This window comes from Bos taurus, chromosome 22 (genome assembly GCF_002263795.3).
Source record: "Bos taurus isolate L1 Dominette 01449 registration number 42190680 breed Hereford chromosome 22, ARS-UCD2.0, whole genome shotgun sequence".
In the NCBI taxonomy this organism is placed as follows: domain Eukaryota; kingdom Metazoa; phylum Chordata; class Mammalia; order Artiodactyla; family Bovidae; genus Bos; species Bos taurus.
In genome coordinates this window covers 6,212,308-6,233,306 of record NC_037349.1, presented here as the reverse complement: position 1 = coordinate 6,233,306, position 20,999 = coordinate 6,212,308, and the positions used below count along the sequence as shown (strand labels likewise).

The 20,999-nt window shown below is 46.1% G+C and overlaps 1 protein-coding gene and 1 long non-coding RNA gene across 10 annotated transcripts in view; one reads left to right on the top strand and one right to left on the bottom strand.

Annotated features, from left to right (window-relative positions):
* The window catches only part of OSBPL10 (oxysterol binding protein like 10), a 362,790-nt gene that overhangs the window by 266,784 nt on the left and 75,007 nt on the right, over positions 1–20,999 (top strand). For all 8 annotated transcript variants that reach the window (XM_059879973.1, XM_059879968.1, XM_059879967.1 and 5 more), the window contains exon 6: positions 4,256–4,422. In XM_059879973.1, coding sequence (XP_059735956.1) covers positions 4,256–4,422 — 167 coding nt within the window. The remainder of the gene's footprint in view (positions 1–4,255; positions 4,423–20,999) is intronic.
* Positions 10,659–17,125, bottom strand: LOC132343476 (uncharacterized). 2 transcript variants are annotated; one of them, XR_009492323.1, is made up of 4 exons: positions 16,158–17,125; positions 15,634–15,762; positions 14,944–15,156; positions 10,659–14,078 (listed from the first exon to the last, which is right to left on the bottom strand). It is a non-coding gene; the product is annotated as an uncharacterized lncRNA (long non-coding RNA). The 2 variants fall into 2 exon arrangements; XR_009492324.1 differs by lacking the exon at positions 15,634–15,762 and having other exon boundaries at positions 16,158–17,113.

Below are 20,999 nucleotides of genomic sequence, written 5' to 3'. Positions count from 1 at the left end.
TGTGTGCCTGTTTGTTTATCTGTCAAGAGGTAGGTCCTAGGACTTACCTTATGGGTCGTCATTAGAATTAGATGAGTTAACACACAAAAATTCCACATGATAGGGACTTGCCTGGTGGTCCAGTGGTTAAGGCTCTGCTCCCAGTGTGGAGGCCCAGGTTTGATCCCTGATTGGGGAACTAGATTCAGTATGCTGCAACTGGGAGTTTGCAAGCCACAACTAAAGATGCTGCAAATAAAAAAGGACGAAGATCCTGCATGCCACAAATAAGACCTGGCCCAGCCAAATAAATAAATGTTAAATAATAATTTTAAAAAGAAATTTTTTTGCATAGTAGTCCTTGGCACCTAGCAAGAGCTCATCAAGTGCTGACTGTTTTCAGTGGAGGAAAGATAATTTGTCCGAAGACAAGCATTATCTTTCCAGCCTCGCACCCACCCAGAAATATGTAGATATTCATTTACATTCTTCTCTTCACCTGTCATCTTTTGGCATTTAGCGTTGTGGCAAAAGCCAAGACTAGCTTGATTTTTTTTCCCCCTTTAAGGCAAGTCTAACTGTTCTGCCTAAATGAATGGAAAATTTTTCCTCTTGATTTTTTAATTAAAAAGTGTTGCCAAACTTCATGAGCCAGGCATTCATTAAACTCTTCTATTTTTGTGTGTGTTTGACATTTCAGTAAGAAAAAAACCTAAGAAAATATTGGAAGCTGTGTCTAGATATGAATGTTTTCCGATTGGTTTTGCTGGACTGTGGTGGGCTGTTTTCACAGGACCCATAACCCACTCTTCAGCTCCGGCTGTGTGTTTCTTCTGTTATTGTTTATTGTGTTTTTCCATTTGTCCCAGTGATCTCTTTCAACTTAAAGGTCTCTGCTGTGTATCTTCTGTCCTTAAACAATTTTTATCATTTATTTTTGTCTGCACTGGTCTTCGTCGCTGTGCACGGGCTTTCTCTAGTTGCGGTGAGTGGGGCCGGTCTCTAGCTGTGGTTTGTGGGCTTCTCACGGTGGCGGCGTCTCCTGTTGCAGAGCGTGGGCTCTAGAGCACTGGCTCAGTAGTTGTGGTGCGTGGTCTTAGTTGCTCCGTGGCATGCGGAATCTTCCTGGACTAGGGGTCGAACACATGACCCCTACATTGGTAGATGGCTTCTTAATCTCTGGACCACCAGGGAAGCCCTGAATCTTCTGTCTTATTGCTCACCCTTGTGCCCTTGGCAGCTGCTCACTAGTAGAACTTCATCTTGACACACTACTTACTTGCCTTTCTACAGAGTTGATTCAGTTTTAACCTTGTTTCAATACTGAAACTTAATTCTGCTAATTAAGCCAACATTATGGCTTCATTTCCTCATAATAATTCCTTCCTGCCTCCATCTCTTTCTTCACCTCAGCCTGTTTTCTTCTCCTGGCTCTGTGTTCTTGTTTCATAGTGGTTACTTTATTTTGTATTGTTTCAAGGAGACACCTCTCCTGATGTTTTCTCTGACACCTTACCATTAGAGTGAATTTCAGAGATATATTGTTCCTCTCAGCCTTCTGAGTATCCTTCTCAGGATACTGTTTCTTTTCTCAAGCACTGTAGAGTCCTTTAAAAACAAACAAACAAAAAAACAGTGGAAACTTTAGAATTAGCCAGCTGCACTCAGTTTAGATGATCCCAATTTTATTGGCAGCATCCGAAGCATCATAGTCAGGAGCCAATTGGACATATGCCTTCTTCCCTCCCTCAGGCCTGATGAGGGTGTTGACCTTGGCCATGTTGATGTCATAGAACGTCTTCACAGCCTGTTTACTCTGGTCCTGGTTGACCTTGACATCCACAGTGAACACCAGTTGTGTTGTGTCTTCTGTTATCTTCGTGGCTGACGTGCTGGTTAAGGGGGAACTTGATGGCATAGTGGTCTATGTTTCCCCCAGGGGCACTCTTCTGGGGATATGTGGGCTCCCTCCTGAGCCACAGTGTTTCGGGCCACTGGAAGATGAGTAATGTATGGATCTTCTTTTTTCATTTTATGGCCGTGGATGCCTTTCAACGCTGCTTCCTTGGCCTTCAAGGCCTTTGCTTTGGCTTCGGCTTTGGGAAGGGCTGGGGCTGAGAGGAAGGAAAATGAGGGTGCAGCAGCCCCCACTACCCATCTTCAGTGCAGAATTGATCAATTTATACAGCCTTTATCATTCACTCTGTTAGAATTTCCCCCCTGTATCCTCACACAATGTAGGCCTATCCAGACTCCCAAACCAGTGACTGGGGATCAGAGCAGCTGGACTGGTTGGTCTGAGGTGGGCTTCTCTCCTGTCCTCACTCACTGGGCTTTAATGCTCGGAATCTGTAGAATGTACAAAAAACTACATTTCCCAGCATGCATTGCCACCTCCCTTCCTGTCCTGGTCTTTGCTGAGTTTTTAGGGAGAAGAGGAAGGCAGACAGTAAACGAATGAACAGAGTGAGTTCAGTTCAGTCTCTCGGTCGTGTCCAACTCTTTGTGACCCCATGGACTGCAGCATGCCCGGCCACTGCCTGGAGCTTGCTCAAACTCATGTCCATTGAGTTGGTGATGCCATCCAACCATCTCATCCTCTGTTGTCTCCTCCTCCTGCCTTCAATCTTTCCCAGCATCAGGGTCTGTTCCAGAGCCGGAAGACAGTAAAACAACTATCGGGATGGAGGGGAGCCTGCGGCGTGCTGCCTTGGCCGCCATGGTCCTGGGCAGGGGGCCTCTCTGAGTGAGTGATGGTTGAGTCGATCCCTGGATTTATGTGGGAGACCTCCTCCACCAGGTAGATGAATGGAGGATGTCAGTCTTAGCAGGGAAATAGTGCCCACCAAGACTCTCATTACTTTGAAGAGCTTGAAAAAACATAGCCTTGCTTGGGCATTGTGAACAGCAGAGGGAGAAGAGCAGATGGCGGGCAGCGTCTGAGCACTGAAGGGCGACTGAGTTCTCGTTCATGTGAGGCAGTTGAGCCAACCTTCCCTTACTCACTCACTCCTGCTCTCAGGCTGAGGACGGAATCCCCAGGTTCAGCTGAGTGTGAGGCCAGTTCTTTTTCTAACGGCAGGACTGCGGTGGGGTATAGAAATCTGCCTCCGGTTACTTCCTGTCCCCTTAGGAAGCATATACAACTATTCTACAGTAACCCATGACTCTTAGAAAGGTCGGCGATGCCTCAGTGGCTCAGTGCTTAAGGAACCCGCCTGCTAGTGCAGGAGCCACAGGAAACCCGAGTTCCATCCCTGGGTCAGGAAAACCCCCTGGAAGAGGGCATGGCAACCCACTCCAGTATTCTTGCCTGGAGAATCCCAGGGACAGAGGAGCCTGGCAGTCTACAGTCCGTGGGGTCGCAAAGAGGCCCAACTGAGCATACATGCTTACAAAGGTTAGTATTAGAGTTAGAAAGGTTTTCTTGTTGTTCTCAAGGATCTAGGGAAGATGAGAAAAATGCTTTATAGGGAGTTCCCTGGCAGTCCAGTGATTAGGACTCTTGATTCTGCTGCTGGAGGCCTGGGTTCAATCCCTGATAATGGCACTAAGATCCTGCAGGCCACGTGGCATGGCCAAATAAAGAGAGAAAGAAAATAAACGTTTTATAAACACCAATCTGGTAACCCCAAAAGTGTTTTTTGCTATAATGGCATGACCACATCTGTCTTCAGTGATGTGGCTTCTTGACTTCTGCCACGCTGGCTGCATCTAATGGCTTTGGGCTTGTGACGTCATCACACTGCAGATGTCTTTTCTCAGCTCTGGTCATCAGATTGCACTCAAACTGCATTGTGAGCAGCCTGTGTCTGATAAAATTCTACGTTGTTTTTATTTTTTGCCCACATCATGCGGGATCTTTCCTGACCAGGGATTGAACTTATGCCCCCTGCTTTGGGAACTACGGGACCGCCAGGGGAGTCCTCGACTTTTGGTTTTTTATTGTAAATATTTTAAAGTATTTTTAAACAGATTTAAAAAAATTTTTATATTTAATAAAAACACCCTTAAGGAGATGTGGCAGACTTGTTTTTGTCCAAGAATAGAGAGAGACACAGCCTATGGTGATTCTGATATGGCCATTATGCAGAGACCCGTTTATGAATAGATGATCTGAATCTACACTTCAGTCTACTGAATCAACTGAAATCCACCACCGTCCACTTAAAGCTGGGCCCACTTCATGTTGGACTTCTTATCTAGTGTGATTCCTCTTGACCTCTAAATGTTGGATTTGGAAAATGCTTGGCATCATCCTCGGTCTTTATTTCAGAAAGCATCCTGGGATGGCATGGGCCCAAGTCGCACTCCACAGAGCAGCTGAAAAATGGGACACTTGGCTCCTTGCCATCAGCCAGTGCCAGCATCACCTGGGCCATTTTACCCAACTCCACGGAGGACGAGCAAGCCTTCCCGCCAGAGCCAGAGCCAGAGCCAGAGGTGAGCCGCCTGTCCTCTCTAGCACCGCATATGGCTTGTGTTAGTGCTTGCTGGGAAAGAGAGTAATTATATTTGTAACTTGCTCATCTCAGGATTTTAAGAGGAGACCAATGATAAAATGGAAGCATCCCTCGGGGAGACAAAATCACCCCTGAGCACGCCTGGCAGCTGCCGTGGGCGAATTATGATGCAACCTATGGGGAATCTCCTATTTTCATTGAAATGGAAGTTATTTTCATATTGAGCAGGAGAGATTCTAACGCACCCACTGACGTGACACCTGTTGACACGATGGGAGCAGTTACAATATATTATATCACTCCCCTAAAATAGCGGCTTCTTTGTATTGGTTGTGCTAATACCGTGAGCACCTGCCTCCCACTCTCACTCCCTGCATGCTACAGAACCGGGCGAGCCCACGGGCAGTGGCTGGGGCTCTTCCAGGTGCTGCACTGCAGCTCAGGTCCAGGGACGAGCAGCTCTGTCGACCTTAGCGGCCAGCCAGACCCCCACAGGCTCCCCGGGGCCTGTGATCTGCCTGCACGATGCTCCTTGACTGACGGCGCCTCTGAGTGGCAGCTGGAGAGAAGCCAATGCAGCCTGCCTTTGGTTCATTTCTCCCGTGTCACGAGTGAATTTCTGTTTCCCTGTTTCTTTGCATGCACGTTTCCTGTTGACGTGATCTCGTGAACTGGGCTGGGACCTACTGTAACCACATGTTAGAGGTGGTTCTTCGTTTTAGTTGAAATCACTTTGGCTACAGAATTATAGAACAAGATCTATTTTGTAAGGATGCAAGCCCCAAAGCAGCGTCTTGGATCAGATGGTGTTGGTTCTCCATTGGCATTTTCCTCCCAGCTTCACGTGGTTCTTTTCTCCGAGGGTGACCTACCGGGCCTAGGTCTTCCAGAGGCAGGGTTAGCCTGCCCACAGAGCATTTCATCAGCATCTGTAAGGTGACTTCACAGAGTATGAAATGATAGGGGGTGTGAGGTTTTGAAAGGCCTCTGCCTCTAGCCATGCACCAAGTTTCAGGTGGGGAACACTTGCAGCTGACATGTAGTTGCCTTGCAAGGTAAGTTGGCAACCGAGAAGTTGATTGGAGCTTGGTGTTGGGTAGCTCTTTTGAGAGCCTTGGGTGGGGTCACGTTTGAGGAGGGGTACTTCGCTGCTAAGGGGCTGAGAACTCCAGTCCCTTCCATTCCATTGGGAAAGAAGCTTTGGGACTTCACACCATAATACACATACTTAAAACTTGCTCTAGAAAGAAGTGAAAAGAGAAATTCTTAGATCTTCAGAAATAATTGTTTAAATCCTGTGCACAGCAGCATCACGGAAATCCTAGCAGAGACTGTCATCTAATAGGCTTTAAAAGAAAATTTATTTATTGAAGTCTAGTTGATTTATACTGTGTTAATTTGTGCTGTACAGCAAAGTGATTCAGTTATACATAATTCTTTTTTAAAATATTCTTTTCCATTATGGTTTATCACAGGCTGTTGAATATATCAGTAGACCCTTGTGCCATACAGTAGGATCTTGCTGGCTATCCATTCCATAAAAGAGTTTGCATCTGCTAACCTCAACCTCCCAATCTCTCAGTCCCCAGTCCCCCCCGCCTTGCCACCTACAAGTCTGTTCTCTGTGTCCATGAGTCTGTTTGTGATAGGTTCATTTGTATCGTATTTTAGATTCCACAGGTAGGTGATATCGTATGGTATTTATCTTTCTCCTTCTGACTTACTTCACTAAATGTAATAATCTCTAGTTATGTGTATATATGTATAATTATAATTATATATATAATGGAATACTAGTCAGCCTTAATGAATGAGCAACCTGGATGCAGCTAGAGATTATTACACACACACACACACACACACACACACACACACACACGTGTGTGTGTGTGTCTGTGGTGTGTGTATTGTTTCTGCATTCATCTGTCAATGGGTATTTAGGCTGTTTCCATGAACACTGGGGTGCAGGTATTTGAATTAGAGCCGTGTCTGGATATACGCCCAGGAGTGAGATGGCTGGATCGTGTGGTGATTCTGTTTAGTTTTTTCTGAGGCACCTCTGTAGTGTTTTTCACTGTTACTGCAGCAGCGTACATTCCAAACAACAGTGTAGGAGGGTTCCCTTTTCTCTACATCTTCTCTAACATTTGTTACTTGTAGACTTTTTAAAGGTAGCCATTCTGACCAGTGTGAGGTAGTACTTTGTGGCAGTTTTGATTTGCATTTCTTTAATCATTAGCTTACTCCTTGGAAGGAAAATTATGACCAACCTAGACAGCATATTAAAAAGCAGAGACATTACTTTGTCAATAAAGGTCCGTCTCGTCAGGGCTATGGTTTTTCCAGTGGTCATGTATGGATGTGAGAGTTGGACTGTGAAGAAAGCTGAGCACTGAAGAATTGATGCTTTTGAACTGTGGTGGTGGAGAAGACTCTTGAGAGTCCCTTGGACTGCAAGGAGATCCAACCACTCCATCCTAAAGGAGATCAGTCCTGGGTGTTCATTGGAAGGACTGATGCTGAAGCTGAAGCTCCATTACTTTGGCCACCTCATGCGAAGAGTTGACTCATCTGAAAAGAGCCTGATGCTGGGAAAGATTGAGGGCAGGAGGAGAAGGGGCTGACAGAGGATGAGATGGTTGGGTGGCATCACCGACTCAGTGGACATGAGTTTGGGTGAACTCCATGAGTTGATGATTTACAGGGAGGCCTGGCGTCCATGGGGTCGACAAGAGTCAGACATGACTGAGTGACTGAACTGAATAATTCGTGGCCTTGAGCATCTTTTCTTGTTCCTGTTGGCCATCTCTGTGTTCTAGGAGAAATGTCTGTTTAGTAACCTAATAAGCTGACTATCAGGGCTGCTGGTATTCCGCATTCTGAGTTCTTCCCTGTATCTGTGCTGCTTTCCCATGGGTGCTTCCTGTAACCCCAAAGTTTGAGAGATCTGGGTTTTTTTTTTAAAGTTATTGCCCACTTTGCTTTCTGGTCAGTAGCACAGGCAGACGATAGTATATCATTATCCATATGAAATAACTAGCTCCGAAGTTCAACTTAAATAGACCCTGAAGGAGAAACACTAAGGAGAGCTTTTCCCCCTGAAGTTAGGGACAGTCATTAATTTCTTGTCATTTTTGCCGTTATTCCTTTTGTGGGCCCAGTAGGAGATCCTGTCTGGTAATCCCTTACGGCAGGCAAGACTTAGGGCTTGTGATGTGGGTGTGATGGTTTTCTGAGAAGGAAGGATTAAGAGTTCTTTTGCAAAGCCTTCCCTCATTTTTTCCAGTGACACCGCTAGCAGATGATTTTTGCAACCCAAACAGCTAGTGTTGGTTGGACGCTATTTTTATTTTAGGCCATTGTGCTTTGTCTTTTTTGTTGTTCTTGTTGTAAGAATTGAAGAAGCTAGCATCAGCCACCCAATAGTTTTCTTGTCAGAAAAAAGAGAGTGTTTTCATTGTCTCCCTTTTGTATAATTTTGGAGAAACAACCCCAGAAGAAGTGAAGTGAAATTCCTGAAGGCTAAAAAGTTCCTTATGAGAATGTTCCTTATCCCTTATGATATTGAGAATATAGTTACTAAGTGGGTGGTCATTGGGAGACTAGGAATTGTAGCTATTGTGATGCTTTAGACAAGTATGTTCTTCTGGCTTATTGTTGTGATCATGTTAGGTCTTTAGGAGCGTAAATTAGGATATAAACACTCTGATGTATATTTATGGTGTTTGTTTTATTATTTTTTGGCCATGCTGTATGGCACTCGGGATCTTTATTCCCCCACTAGGGATTGAACCCATGCCCTCTGCAGTGGAAGTGCGGGGTCTCTGGACCTCCACGAAAGTCCCTGTTTGTGTCTTTTTATGGCATCAAGCAATTAACTCAATCCAATTCCCATCAGACACAGACTGGGCATCCTCCAAGTCAACTCAGTTCTGACGCTGTCCACCTGGAGGGGGCGCCAGATCGCACAGGGGAAGGGCTCAGACTGCAGGACGAGCCCCGCCTTCCGCCAGATGCCAGTCACAAGCCCAGGCTGTCATCTGTGCTTCTGACCAACTGGCTATGGGTTGCAGAGTCCCGCCCTTCTCTCAGGTGTGATTGATTTGCTAGAGGGGCTCACAGAACTCAGAAACATTTACCAGTTTCCTACAGAAGGATGTCATTCAGAAATGGAAGGAAGAAAAGCTCAGGGCAAGGTCTGTAGGGAGGAGCTTGGAGCTTTGCTGCCCTCTCTGAGTGTACCTCCGCCTCCCTGCACCCCACCTGTTCACCAACCAGGATGTTCTCTGAACCCTGTTCTTTAGGGGTTTTATGGAGGTCTCATTGCGTAGGCAAGAGTAAAGACATTCTTGGCCACTGATGATTCTCCAGTGATTAAAGCACCTCCAGCTCCTCTCCCCTCCCCGGAGACAAGGGAGTGGGACTGAAAACTCCAAGCCTCTCATCACAGGGCGTCAGCCCCACGGACAACCATCTCCCATCCTTAGGCGACCAGGGGCTTACAAAAGTCACTCACTAACATAACAAATGACACATTTAAAGCTCTCATTTCTTAGGAAATTCTGAGGGTTTGAGGAACTCTGTGCCAGAAATAGAGACAAAAAGCAAATGTACATTTCTTACCCTAAATCACAATTTCACACTCCCCTCCCCTGGTTCTGGCTTACCATAAAACAGCTTACACGTATCTGGGAAATGAATGCATTTTCAAGCTCAGTCTGTTTCATTCTCAACAGAACAGAACTCAGAAAGCAGTGTGTATTTAATAATGTGAGTTACAAGAAAGTCGTGGTTGGCCTTGTTATCAAATCTCAAAATTTTATTCTGCTGGGGCTGGAACTAACTAAATGTGAAAATGAAATACTCTCACATAATGAAGCGAGTTAGGATCTTGGTTTCCCCTGTTAGTAGAACGATAATTCAACTCTCCTAACATGTTTGAAATGTTAAGTTTAGACAGAAAAAGGTTTTGGTTGTGCTTTCTTTGTTGAAGCACAGCTTGTTTTAGGACAGGAGAAGGGGAGATGTTGGGCCTGGTGCTCTTGACTTTTATCCACCCTCTGGACTGAAAACCCACCAGCTCAAATCCAGGTCCCCAGGTCCTTTGCTTTTGCACAGCAAGGTCTCTAAACGCATGACGGTTTCCTCAGAGCGTTTATGTGGGAGCTAGAAGCTGAGATGGGGCCCATATTCCTTCTGCTGCTGTAACTGGTGGACAGGGTCATGAAGGGATGTGTTCAGAGGCAGGTGCAGTGGCAGAGCTCTGTTCAGTCCCCCTGCTGCACTGGCGGGAGAGGCTGCTGAAGCCGCAGCAGCAGCAGCCAGATGCTGGGGTCAGGGCTGCCTGCAGTGCTGGCTCTTGAGTTAAAAAGCCTAAGGGGGATTTATGTTCCTCCAGACCCGTGACACTGTACATGCCCAGTTCCCGTATCACATCCCTTCCTGGTCAAAACACCTGAAGTGGTTTCCATTCCCAGCACTGGATCTGGACTGGTCGGGCTGTTGTTGAAATAAGGAAGCAGAGGATGGCATGGGGGCAATCCTGGATGTTGACCCATCTTTCTAGAGCAGGGGTCCCCAGCCTCTAGGATCTAGTGCCTGATGATCTGAGGTGGAGCTCATGTAATAACAATAAATGTAGTGCTCTGGAATCATCCTGAAACCATCTCCCACCTCCACCCCAGCCCCCGGTCCATGGAAAAATTGTCTTCATGGATCTGGCCCCTGGTGCCAAAAAGATTGGGGACCACTGTTCTAGACAATATATCTGAGGGGTAAAACCCCTCATTTGTCCTAAAAGTCAGGTTTATAGAGGTATAATTCATAAATAATAAAACTCAGCCCTTTAAAAATGCAGTTTTATCACTTCTGTCCTTTGATTTGTTACAGCAGTTCCATCACTTGCCAGGATTCCCTTGGGTTCCTGTATGTTTAACTTCTCCTCTGGTCCCTGGTGAGCACTCACCTGTCTTCTTTCCACGTAGTTTTTCCTTTTTCAGAACACCCATCTAAATGGAGTCATGCAGTCTGTATTCATGAGTCTGGCTTCCTTTGTTGGGCATAACGTGTGTTGTGTTAATCACTGGAGGTGTTTATTTGGTGCCCAGACACCTACCCCTGGCCTGGAGAGAAACTGGGGAGTCTTCTCGTTAATCCCTCCCCTTTGGATTCCCAGGTACTGCTGGTGGTAAAGAACCCACCTGCCAATGCAGGAGACATAAAAGACTTGGGTCCAGTCTCTGGGTCAGGAAGATCCCCTGGAGGAGGGCATGGGAACCCATGCCAGTATTCTTCCCTAGGGAATCCCACGGACAGAGGAGCCTGGCGGGCTACAGTCCACAGGGTCACAGAGTCGGACACGACTGAAGCGACTTAGCACGCATGCATGGGTACCTTCAGCAGAAAGTCCTGATGCCATGTCTTAGGAACATGCTGTCAGCTCCTGTCAACCCTGGGTTGACTGTTTCATTAGAACACTTTGCTTGGTGAATCATCTGCATCGAAGTGTCAGCACTGCCGTCAAGAGACCATATGCCCTGCATCCTCCAAGTCTAACAGGTTCAGAAAGACTTCTCCTAATGTCCCTACTACGGACTGGATCAGCATATAAATTAGCTAAGTGGGCTTTGGTTAGAAAATGGCAGAATTGAATTTTCAAGTGCTTATGTCATAATCCCTCCTTCTCCAGTGGAGGGGATTGTCTTACCAATGAGGGGAGGAGACAGATATAAAAGATGTAGCTGAATGTTGCCTCAAGAAGAATTTTCATGCCCTTGGTTGAATTGTCATTTTTAGCCCAGAACTTTTGAACCACTCACTCAACATAGAAGGCTGTCAGTTTTGAAATACTCTGAAATTCAAGTTGAAGCCTGGCCAGTCTAATCTCAAGCCATTTTGGTGGTGTTTCATGCCTCACCTCCACAACGCATCAGTGTATAGGTGTGTGTAGATTTGAGCATAAGGATAAGGCATGGGACGGCGATAGATTTTTCAAGGTAAGGTGGTATGCTATTTTGATCATTTGGATGATTTTTTGTAACTAAGCTATTATTGGTGGCTGTGCTGGCTCTTTGTTGCTGTCCCGGGCTTTCTCTAGTTGCGGTAACTGGGGACTGCTCTCCGATGCAGGGGGGTGTGTGGGCTTCTCGTTGCAGAGCGTGGGCTCTAGAGTGCAGGCTTCAGTGGTTTCAGCTCATGGGCTCAGTTGCCTCGTGGCGTGTGGGATGTTCCCAGACCAAGATCAAATCTGTGTCCCCTGCACTAGTACACAGATTCTTAACCACCGGACCATCAGGGAAGTCCTGGTTAATTCTTTTAGCATACGTTTTCAACCTTGAAGATTTGTTCAAAATATTTGACACACATTTGTTGTTAGCAACTGTTTGACCAGGGAGTGAGACAGCTAACCCATCATTATAATGGTGGAAAATTGCTTTTGTGATTTCTGTGATAGGTCCACAAAGTTTAATGGTTGCTCTGTAGGAAATGTTGTCAATCATGTCCAGACTTTGTAACAAGAAAGTTCACGGGTGACATGATTACCTGTTTTCTACCCCACTCTCCTTCCTTAGTCAGAGAGTTTAATTACATCAAACTTTCCAGATCCTGTAGAACACTTTTTTCCTCTGTGAACCATGCCTTTGAATCCCTAAATCTTAAAATAGTCTTTAGGGGTCCAGTGGCTACTCCCCAGACTGGAGGGAGTGACTGGCTTGTGAAGAGTCACAGGACTGGTGAGCAGTGAAGGCAAGGTAGAAGTCTGGACTTCTTTATCCCCAGCCAATGCCCTTTCCTATAGACCACACCATTTCCTGTGTCCAGAAGGAATCTTCAACCGCAAATAACAGAGAACCCAATTAGAAGCTCAAGCAGTAACACCGTTTAATTTTCTCACACAATTGGACTTCTGCCGATAGCGGTCATGGGTTTGTTGCAGTCAGTCCTGATGCCCTTGAAGATACGGGCTGTTAGAAAATGGTATGCAGGTTCCTCAGAAACAAAAAACTAAAACCGAACTACTGCCTGATCCAGCAGTCCTGCTGTGTATCTTTATCCAGAGGCATTGCCATCCGGATCTTGAGATGTTTACACTCCAGTGTTCGTTTATTTCAGCTTTGTTCCTGAATAGCCACACAAGGTGGGAACAGCCTAAGTGGATGAATGAACAAAGACTGTGGTGTATGATACGATGGGTTGTTAGTCATTCTCAAAAAAGGGGCGAGCCTTCAGGACGTTACGCTAAGTGAAATACGCCAGTCACAGAAGCACAAATACATGATGCCACTCATAGGAAGCATCTGAAGTTATCAGATGCGTAGAAACAGGAAGTAGGATGATGGTGCCGGGGTAGAGGGGGATGAAGAGTGTTCTCCAGTGAGTGGAGAGTTCCCGTTGTACGAGATGAAGGGTTTGGAGGGCTGCTGTGCAGCCGTGTGCGTGTAACTAACACCGGCCGTACTGTACACTTCAGCATTTGTTATGAGAGTAGATCTTGTGAGTCCTTTATGATGCAAAACATCAGTTACCTCTATTTAAAAAAAAAAAAAATAAAAACAGGTTTCTTCCATTATTCTTGAGTTGGTTTTTTGTCCCCACGCTTGTCATGGTGGCGGTGTGCCAGCTGCAGTCCCAAGCATCAGAAACCCATGGCATTCCTTTAGAATGTGGGACGAGATGAAGGCTTTCCCAGGATGCTCCATGTGGGAAGGGAAGGCCCCAGCACACTTCTCCTGTATGTCCCAACCAGAACTAGATCTCCCCGGGGCCCCACCCAGGACCTATAACTCGAGCCTGGCAACTGGGTTTCCATGACTGCTTTAGAGTGATCAGTCACCCTCCCTGGCTGTGGAGGAGGGTGCTGAATCACAGTGAATCTTGAGTCCTAGGTGGCCCCACACTGGGTCCCCATTAGCAGGGGAGAAGTGGGGATAGCCTTGGGGTATGGAGATGGTGTGACTGGACCCCCCAAACCTGCCCCAAGCGGGTTTTCTTCCTACAGCACTCATCTGCAGCTTCCACAAGACTTTTCCAGCCCTACCATTTCATCTCATAGGCCCAATGCTTTGATGAGTGAATGTGAGTGAAAGGTCCGTCTGCACTGTTCATGTGCTGAGGGCGTCTCTCCCTGTCCTCATCTCTGTCCCTTGCTCTCTTTAGGAGTCTGGATGCCCCAATAGAAGTAAGTCTAGGGACTTCCCTGGCGGTCCAGCGGTTGAGACTTTGTGCTCCCAATGCAGGAGGCATGGGTTCCATCCCTGGCCATGAAACTGAGATCTCACAGGCCATGCAGCATGGCCAAAAACCTAAAAAAAAAGTAAGTCTAACCTGCAGAGTGGCACGTGAGTTATGAATGCTGCTGTAATAAGAAATTCATTAATGACCAGTGTCCTGGCCTCCCTAAACAGAAGGCTCGCCTACTCATTAGTCCATTTCTCGTGATGGGCCTTGACCTGTCCAACACATACTAGATGATGGTGGTGATATGTGGAACTCTTATTATGACCTTTTCCGAAGATCCATGCAGGGCATTCCAATTTAGGTCCTGACATTATAGGAATGAGCAGTGGGTTTTAATCATCTGGATTTTTTCTTCTCCTCTTCTGGCTGTAGGTCTGCAGAGACAGCAGTCCATCCACTCTGCAAATGTAGAAGATACGCCTCCTAGTTACCAGACCCTCAGGACTTAGAAATCAGAAGGATCCAGATTGTTGATTGTGTTGAAAACAGATCCTTCCCTCATAAGTTTGCTCTGTGTCCCAATAGAGTAAGATAGTAATTATTCATCTTCTTGGTTATTTGTTTGTTCATCAAACACTAATTGAGCTACTATGTGGTGGACGTTGAATGGAAGACTCCTTACTTTAGCAGATTTCATAGCTCAGTACTGTGAGCTAAGTCATACCCAGGTGGCCAATGCAAGAGACTTAAGAGGTGCAGGTTTGATCCCTGGGTTGGGAAGATCCCCTGGAGGAAGGCATGGCAACCCACTCCAGTATTCTTGCCTGGACAATCCCACGGACAGAGGAGCCTGGTGTGCTACGATCCATAGGGTTGCAAAGAGTTGGACATGACTGAAGTAACTTAGTACGCATGAGCTAAATCATATACCAACCCTCCCTACAAGTTCATATGTTGAAGACCTAACCCCTAGTAGGACTGTATCTGAGAGTTACAGACTGTATCTGAGAGTCCTTAGGAAGCAGTTAAGGTTAAGTGAGGTCATGTGGGTGGAGCCCTAACCCAAGAGGACTCTCTCTGACTCCACCCTGGGAGGACGCAGCGGAAGGCAGCCGTCTGCAAACCAAGAAGAGAGCCTTCTTCAGAACCCAGCCGTGCTGGCCCCCTCATCTTGGACTTCCAGCCTCTAGAACTGTGAGAAAATAAACTCCTATTGTTTAACCCAACCCAGTCTATGGACTTTTGTTTGCCCAAGCTAAGACACTCAGCTTATTAACTCCATGCTTTTCTCACAATAGTCACAATTATTTTTCTCTCTTTATACCTTGAGATTAGAAGCAGGAGAGATGGTTTTTAGCTCAGTGATGTTTCCAGGTTAGTTTGCCAACACTGTGAAGGTTCTGGGGTCTGGGGCTGTGGTCTGCCTGTGGCCCGTGGCAGTTAAAATGACCATGTGTGAGCCGCATGGCATTTGGTGGTGCCCTCATAGGATCCGATTGCTGTTCCTCCCGTGGCTGTTCCTCCCGAGAGCTCCTGTCTGTAAAAAAAAAAAAAAAAGAAAAAGTTTTTCTGTCCTCTTAACAATCAACAGCAAATATAACCATCACACACAACCTAAGCTCTGTGTGCGTATTCCAAGGGCTGCTTGAGCCTGGACTCTGGCTGCACTGATGAGCTCTCAGAGGCTACCAGATGCAGCAGTGTCATTTCCTGAGCAGCTTTGGGGGAATTTTTTGTTACTTTTTCAAGGATTTGTTCCTCCCTTCATTCCTTTTCCTTTTTTCTCCTCTCCCTTCTAGTGGGTGATAATAAAGTTTTATTTTCTTGGCTGGTGTTGCTTTCATAAGAGCAGGTGGAATACACTAGGAGGTCCCCAGCCACACCTCCTTAGGGGCTGCTAGGGTGTGTCTGGGGCTTGAACCAGCGGGTGCAGCCCTGGAACGAGCTGGTCTGTGGCCGGCCTCCCCCCTCCCCTCCCCCCAGTCCACTGTGGCTTTGTGACATAAACACCCACTGGAGTGCTGGGGATGCAGCCGCCGTGCATTTGCCAGTTGTGAGCTGGAGCTGTATGAAAAAAATCAGCACCAAGTGGTATAATCTCTTCCGTCCTGCAGCAGCCCCCAAAGGATTAAGCGCTTTGAAACTGGTGAATGAAAAGGGCTTAGAATTATGCAGTGTTTCGTGTGGGTTTCCCTCCTTCTCCCCTCCCGCTTCTCCCTCTCTCCACCCCTCCTCTCCTCCTCTCCACTGCCCCCTCCTCATCCCCCGCATCTCCCCTCCCTCCTCCTCCTCTTTGCCTTCCTGCCAGTCCTGTGGCCACAAAGAGGGAAAGCCTGACCTGAACCAGACGTGAAGAGTGGAAGCGAGTGTATGCAGGTGGTATGCTTATTTTTAGTGTCCTGTTGTTTCGGGTTTATTTATTCTCTTCCTAGCCAGGTGGCCCCAAATTTCACAACTCCCTCCGCTTTCCCCCTGGCCCGCCTTGCCCTGTGAAGTGCTCCCAGCAGAAAGAAGCTCTCCACCATCTGCCCGGCTTACATTTTTATTTGCCCACGATGAATAACTCTTCCCAGGGTGATTTATGTGCCCCCTCTGATGCTGTTCACTTTCCGGAGATGGGAAGTCGATGCTCAGAGATTTATGATCTTGGGAAAACAATGTTATGGAAAAAACGAGGAAAGTCTTTTCTCACATCCACTTTGGGCTCTGCCTGAATTAATCAATGAGTTCTTGGATCCCTTTTGTGATGTGAAATTGAGTTTTGTAGATGGATTATGGGGCCATGTGGCACAGGGAGTGCCTCTGTGCTGTATTGTAATTCTAAATTCTAAATTTTTTGGTAATGATGAAAGATGAGCAGCTCACCAGAGCAGAGATGATGTGTATGTATGTGAATGAAATTGTCTAAGTCCTGGTAGATTTCTCTCCCTGCGGATATAGGACTCAAACGACCGCCACTCTGACACTTGATCCTACTTTACCCTCAGCTGTTTGGCTGTCTGTCCTGTTCCCAAAGCTCTCCTTGTCCCTGCAGATATTAGAGCAGCAGGGGTCAAGCAGGTGGGCTTTGTGAGGTGACAGGTGCAGTCAGGTGTCAAGTGACACCTGGCCACCACCATCTTCTTTCTCCTCTGGGAACAATTTGTAGTCATCGCTTACCCAAAACCCTGACCCCACTTCTCTGCCATTCTCCATCTGCAGCTGGCTCATTAGACACTGGACTGTCCTCCATCACATGTGGCTCTCTCTGTTGGCTACAGTAATCCCAGCCCGTGACCTCATCACTAATAAGTATAAGAGGGGCAGACACACAGCCATTTGCAGGAAAAAGAAACCATAACTTTTTTGGAAATGAAGTTAAATCTGAGTGAGAATGCTGTATCAGTTGTTAAAGCCTTAGAACTGTCCTTCAGATTGCCCCCAAATCTGTTTTCCTCGATCTTATCAGAATTGCTTTCCTTGAAAGAGAATTAGCCATGTATGGAACTTGATTGCCTTTAAGTAATGCTGCAAGGCATCAGATCTTACAGCAGATGTATAGTATTTAATCCACACTCTGAGTTTGAAAGAGTTTTGTGGGTCATTCTGGAAATGGACCCCACCATGAATGACATTCTTTTTTGGAAAATGTGTTTCAGACACCAAATATCTTCTTTTCACTGGCTTGTGGACTAAAATGCAGGGCCAGCTTGTAGTTTTGTTTTAAAAAATTATATGACTGGGGGGAAAAAATAACCCCTTTGGGGAACATAAGGTTTTCTTATAGTGACTGAAACCAGTTTCCTGTACTGAAGTGAGAAAAGAAATGCAAGCAAGAGAAAGGGACTGCTCTTAGGGTTACCTGCCTTTTTGTTTCATTATGGTGCATTTTTAGAGCTAAAACCTTTATTTAGAAGGAAATCTTATGTAGAAATTCCCAGAATGAGAAAATACCCACCCATGTTAGATGCTGTTTTGCGAAATAAGTGGGTCTTCACCAGAAGAGGGGAGAAGTGAGGTTAGATGTCATAATGGCTTCTTCCTGAGCCTTAACAGAAGCCCTTTATAAAGCAGCAGCGTGCCCATCTCACAGAAGCAGGATCTTTGTTTATAAATTTTTTAGAATGCAGATTCCTGGAACAAACAATCAGTAGAATGTAAGAGCCAGAACATTAACTTGAGAAGGGGAGATCCTCTTTTTGACAGTCTGGCTGTGGAGATGAATAAAAAGTGTCTCAGAGCTGTGGGAGTGTTTTGGAGAGGTGAGGTTAGATGTTTGCCTGCCTAGATCATAGGACCGAAGCTGGCACTCTGTCTTCTCTTAGGCATTCTGGTCTAGGGTTGATGTCAGGTTGAGCCATCCCTTGATGCGGAGGGGCGGGTGTTAGCACGATGTGTCTTTAGGGTCCCCTCTGTGGAGGCTGGCAGAGTTGATTGGACCCCAGTCCGTTTATTAACTGTTGTTGAGAACGTGGGCGTGTCAGTGATCAATGGTAATGATCATAGTAATTTCCTGGTGGAAACGTCATGAGAACCAGTTGAGACCGTGCCTTGTCAGTGTTCAGCTCTGTCCCTCACACTTAGTAGGTACTCATTAGTCTAAGTCAGTCCCTGTTCAGATCGTCTTTGACCTGCCTCTCTTATCCCTGGCTGTAGATACAAGTTGAGAAACCCCTCTGAGCATTTGTTGTTAAGCGAGTTTGAGTTCTTCACACGAGATTCATTTCTCTTATGTCATTTTCCTAAAGAATAGTCTGGGTGTAAGTGATGACAGATGTATCTATTTATCTGGTGGCCCCGATTTACAAAGGTCCTCCACTTATTCAAATATGGCTTCTCCAGCTGATTGAAGAAATTATGAAGGCACTTCTGTTGCAAGGCAGGCATCTTGCCAGGCTCCTCACTGAGGAAGTCCTGAAACCATCCATCCCGCTGCAGAGTGGGCCCAGCTCCCTGGGCATCTGGAAGATGTGCTGACTTTCACACCCCAGCCTTGCTCAGCAGAGGAAGTCGGGAGTGTAGAGAAATAAAGGAAATATTACGTGGACTGTATTAGTTTTGTATTGCTGCTGTAACACATGGCCACAAACTTAACAGCTTGTAAAGCACAAATATATCATCTTCGAGTTCTGTAGGTTAGAAGTCTTATACAGGTCTCGGTGGAGTAAAATCCAGGTGTCAGCAGGATGGCATTCCTTTCTGGAGAGAGGCTCGGGGGGTGAATCTGTTCCCTTGGCTTTTACAGTTGCTAGAGGCCACCTGCCTGCCTTGGCTTGTGGCCTCTTTCTCCCATCTTTTTTAAAAATGATTTTTTTCTTTGGCTGCACAGATTTTTCTCTCGTGGTGGCAAGCGGGGACCACTGTCTAGTCGTGCTGTGTGGTCTCAGCAGTTGTGGCACTCGGGTTTTGTTGCCCAGTGGCGTGTGGAATCTCCCAGACCAGAGATGGAACTCGTTTTCCCTGTATTGGCAGGTGGATTCTTATCCACTGTACCGCCAGGGAAGTCCCCCTTCCTCTGTCTTCAGGGCCAGGGACCTTACATCTCTTTGACTCTGCTTCCATACTCCTCTCTCTCTCCCGCTTTTAAGGATCCTTGTGGTTACACTGGACCCACCCAGATAACGTAGGAAAATCTCCCTACTTTAAGATCAGCTGATGAGCACTCTTTAATTCCCCACTGCCTAACAATAATGACCTAGCATAGTTAATAACCTAACACAGTCGAGTCCTGATTATTAGAACAGAACATCTTTGGGCCATTATTCAGTCTACACAGCAGGCAAGTTGGTTGGAAGTCACCAAATACATTAGACAAACCAAGGAAATGAAATTGGGATCGACCTCTGGCTTGAGGTAGAGACAGTGGTTAAATTGCTCCCTTTAAGGAAAGCAGTCAGCTCAGCTGGATGTATTATCAGGAGAAAAGTGACTGGCTTTGCTTTTTGTACACAGTGAAACTTTTCCAAAGTGGCTTTTTCCCAGCCTGTCCCTGCTCCCCTCCCCCCACTCCCACTGCTCCCAGGAGCCTCAGACTTAAGTCAGATGTGACCCATGAGGTCATCTTTGACAGTTCACACAGTTCAGAGCTTGTCAGTGGGAGGAGGAGGAGGAGGACTTGAAAAATTACTGTGAAACAACATAATTGTTCCATAAATACAGCATAGGATTTGTAGGAAGTTGGAAATGCCCACTGTTCTTCCAACGCGACCACCTATAAGGAGCTGCTGTCTCTCTCCTGGGGATTCTGTTTGCAGAGCAAACATACATGCTTTAAACAGTTTTTACAGCAGTGGAATCACACTATAGATAACATGGCTCTTTCATTTTTAACAATAGACCATAGGTATATTGTTTGCATTCCTTTTAACAGCCGCAAAGCATTCAAGTCTGTGTCTCATAAGTCATGGAATCACATACTGTAATTTATCAATATTGAACCACTAATTTCTTTAACCGGACTCCACGAGAGACTTTCAGATTGTCCAGTTTCTTTTACAAATAGTGCTTGACACATATTTGGCACATAATGCACAGATGTCTTATATAGGGAAACTGTCGAGTAGTGAAATTTAAGCAGAATTCATATGTGGGAATTCCCAGCATATGTGGGAATTGAAAATGTTGCAAAGTGTTACCAAATTGCTCTCCAAGACTCTCCACCAAATTTACCCTCTCGGCATTGTGTGAGGGCCGCTACTGTCCTTTTCTTTTGCCATTAGGGATGAGTAGCAAGGTCTTGTTTTCTTACCGGTGCTTTTTAAGAAGAAAAATGGTTTCTTGTTTAATTTCTGTTTTTATAATTACGAATGAAGTTAAGGATATGCATCGCGTATTTATTAGCCCTTTGTATTTCTCTTGCTTTTAATGTTTTAGTCATAGCCTTTGTATTTTCTTTCAGTTCAGTCGGACTTCTATAAGAATCCTTTTTGTATTAAGCCAATCAATCCTTCATTGTGTGGGAAAAATGTTTTGCGCTCCTCTTGGGTGTACTTTGAGCGCTAAGACATGACGATCACAGTCATCGTTACAGTAGCCAGCGTAAAACTTCACCCCGTGGAGGAGCCCTTCCTTGAGTCAGTTTGAGAGTCAGATTCCTTTTACATCCTTTCATAAGTCAGCGCTCGTTTCAGAAGACTGTTGCGTATTGGTGTCTAGGGTCGCCCACTGGGATGAGCTGCTGTGTTGCAGTGTGTGTGGTGGCAGTATTATAGGGAGTTCGACATTGTGGGAATGTACTTGAGCTGCTGTGTATACCCCTCCTTCTGGGAAACACCATCTGCAAGAATCAAGCATCCTGCCATGGAGAGCATTGGTCCTCCTGCCTGCGACCTTCTCCCCGGGCCCCCTGCTTACTCAGAGGCAGAAGTCAAAATGCGTAGCCGTCATTCTGCAAGTGGTCCT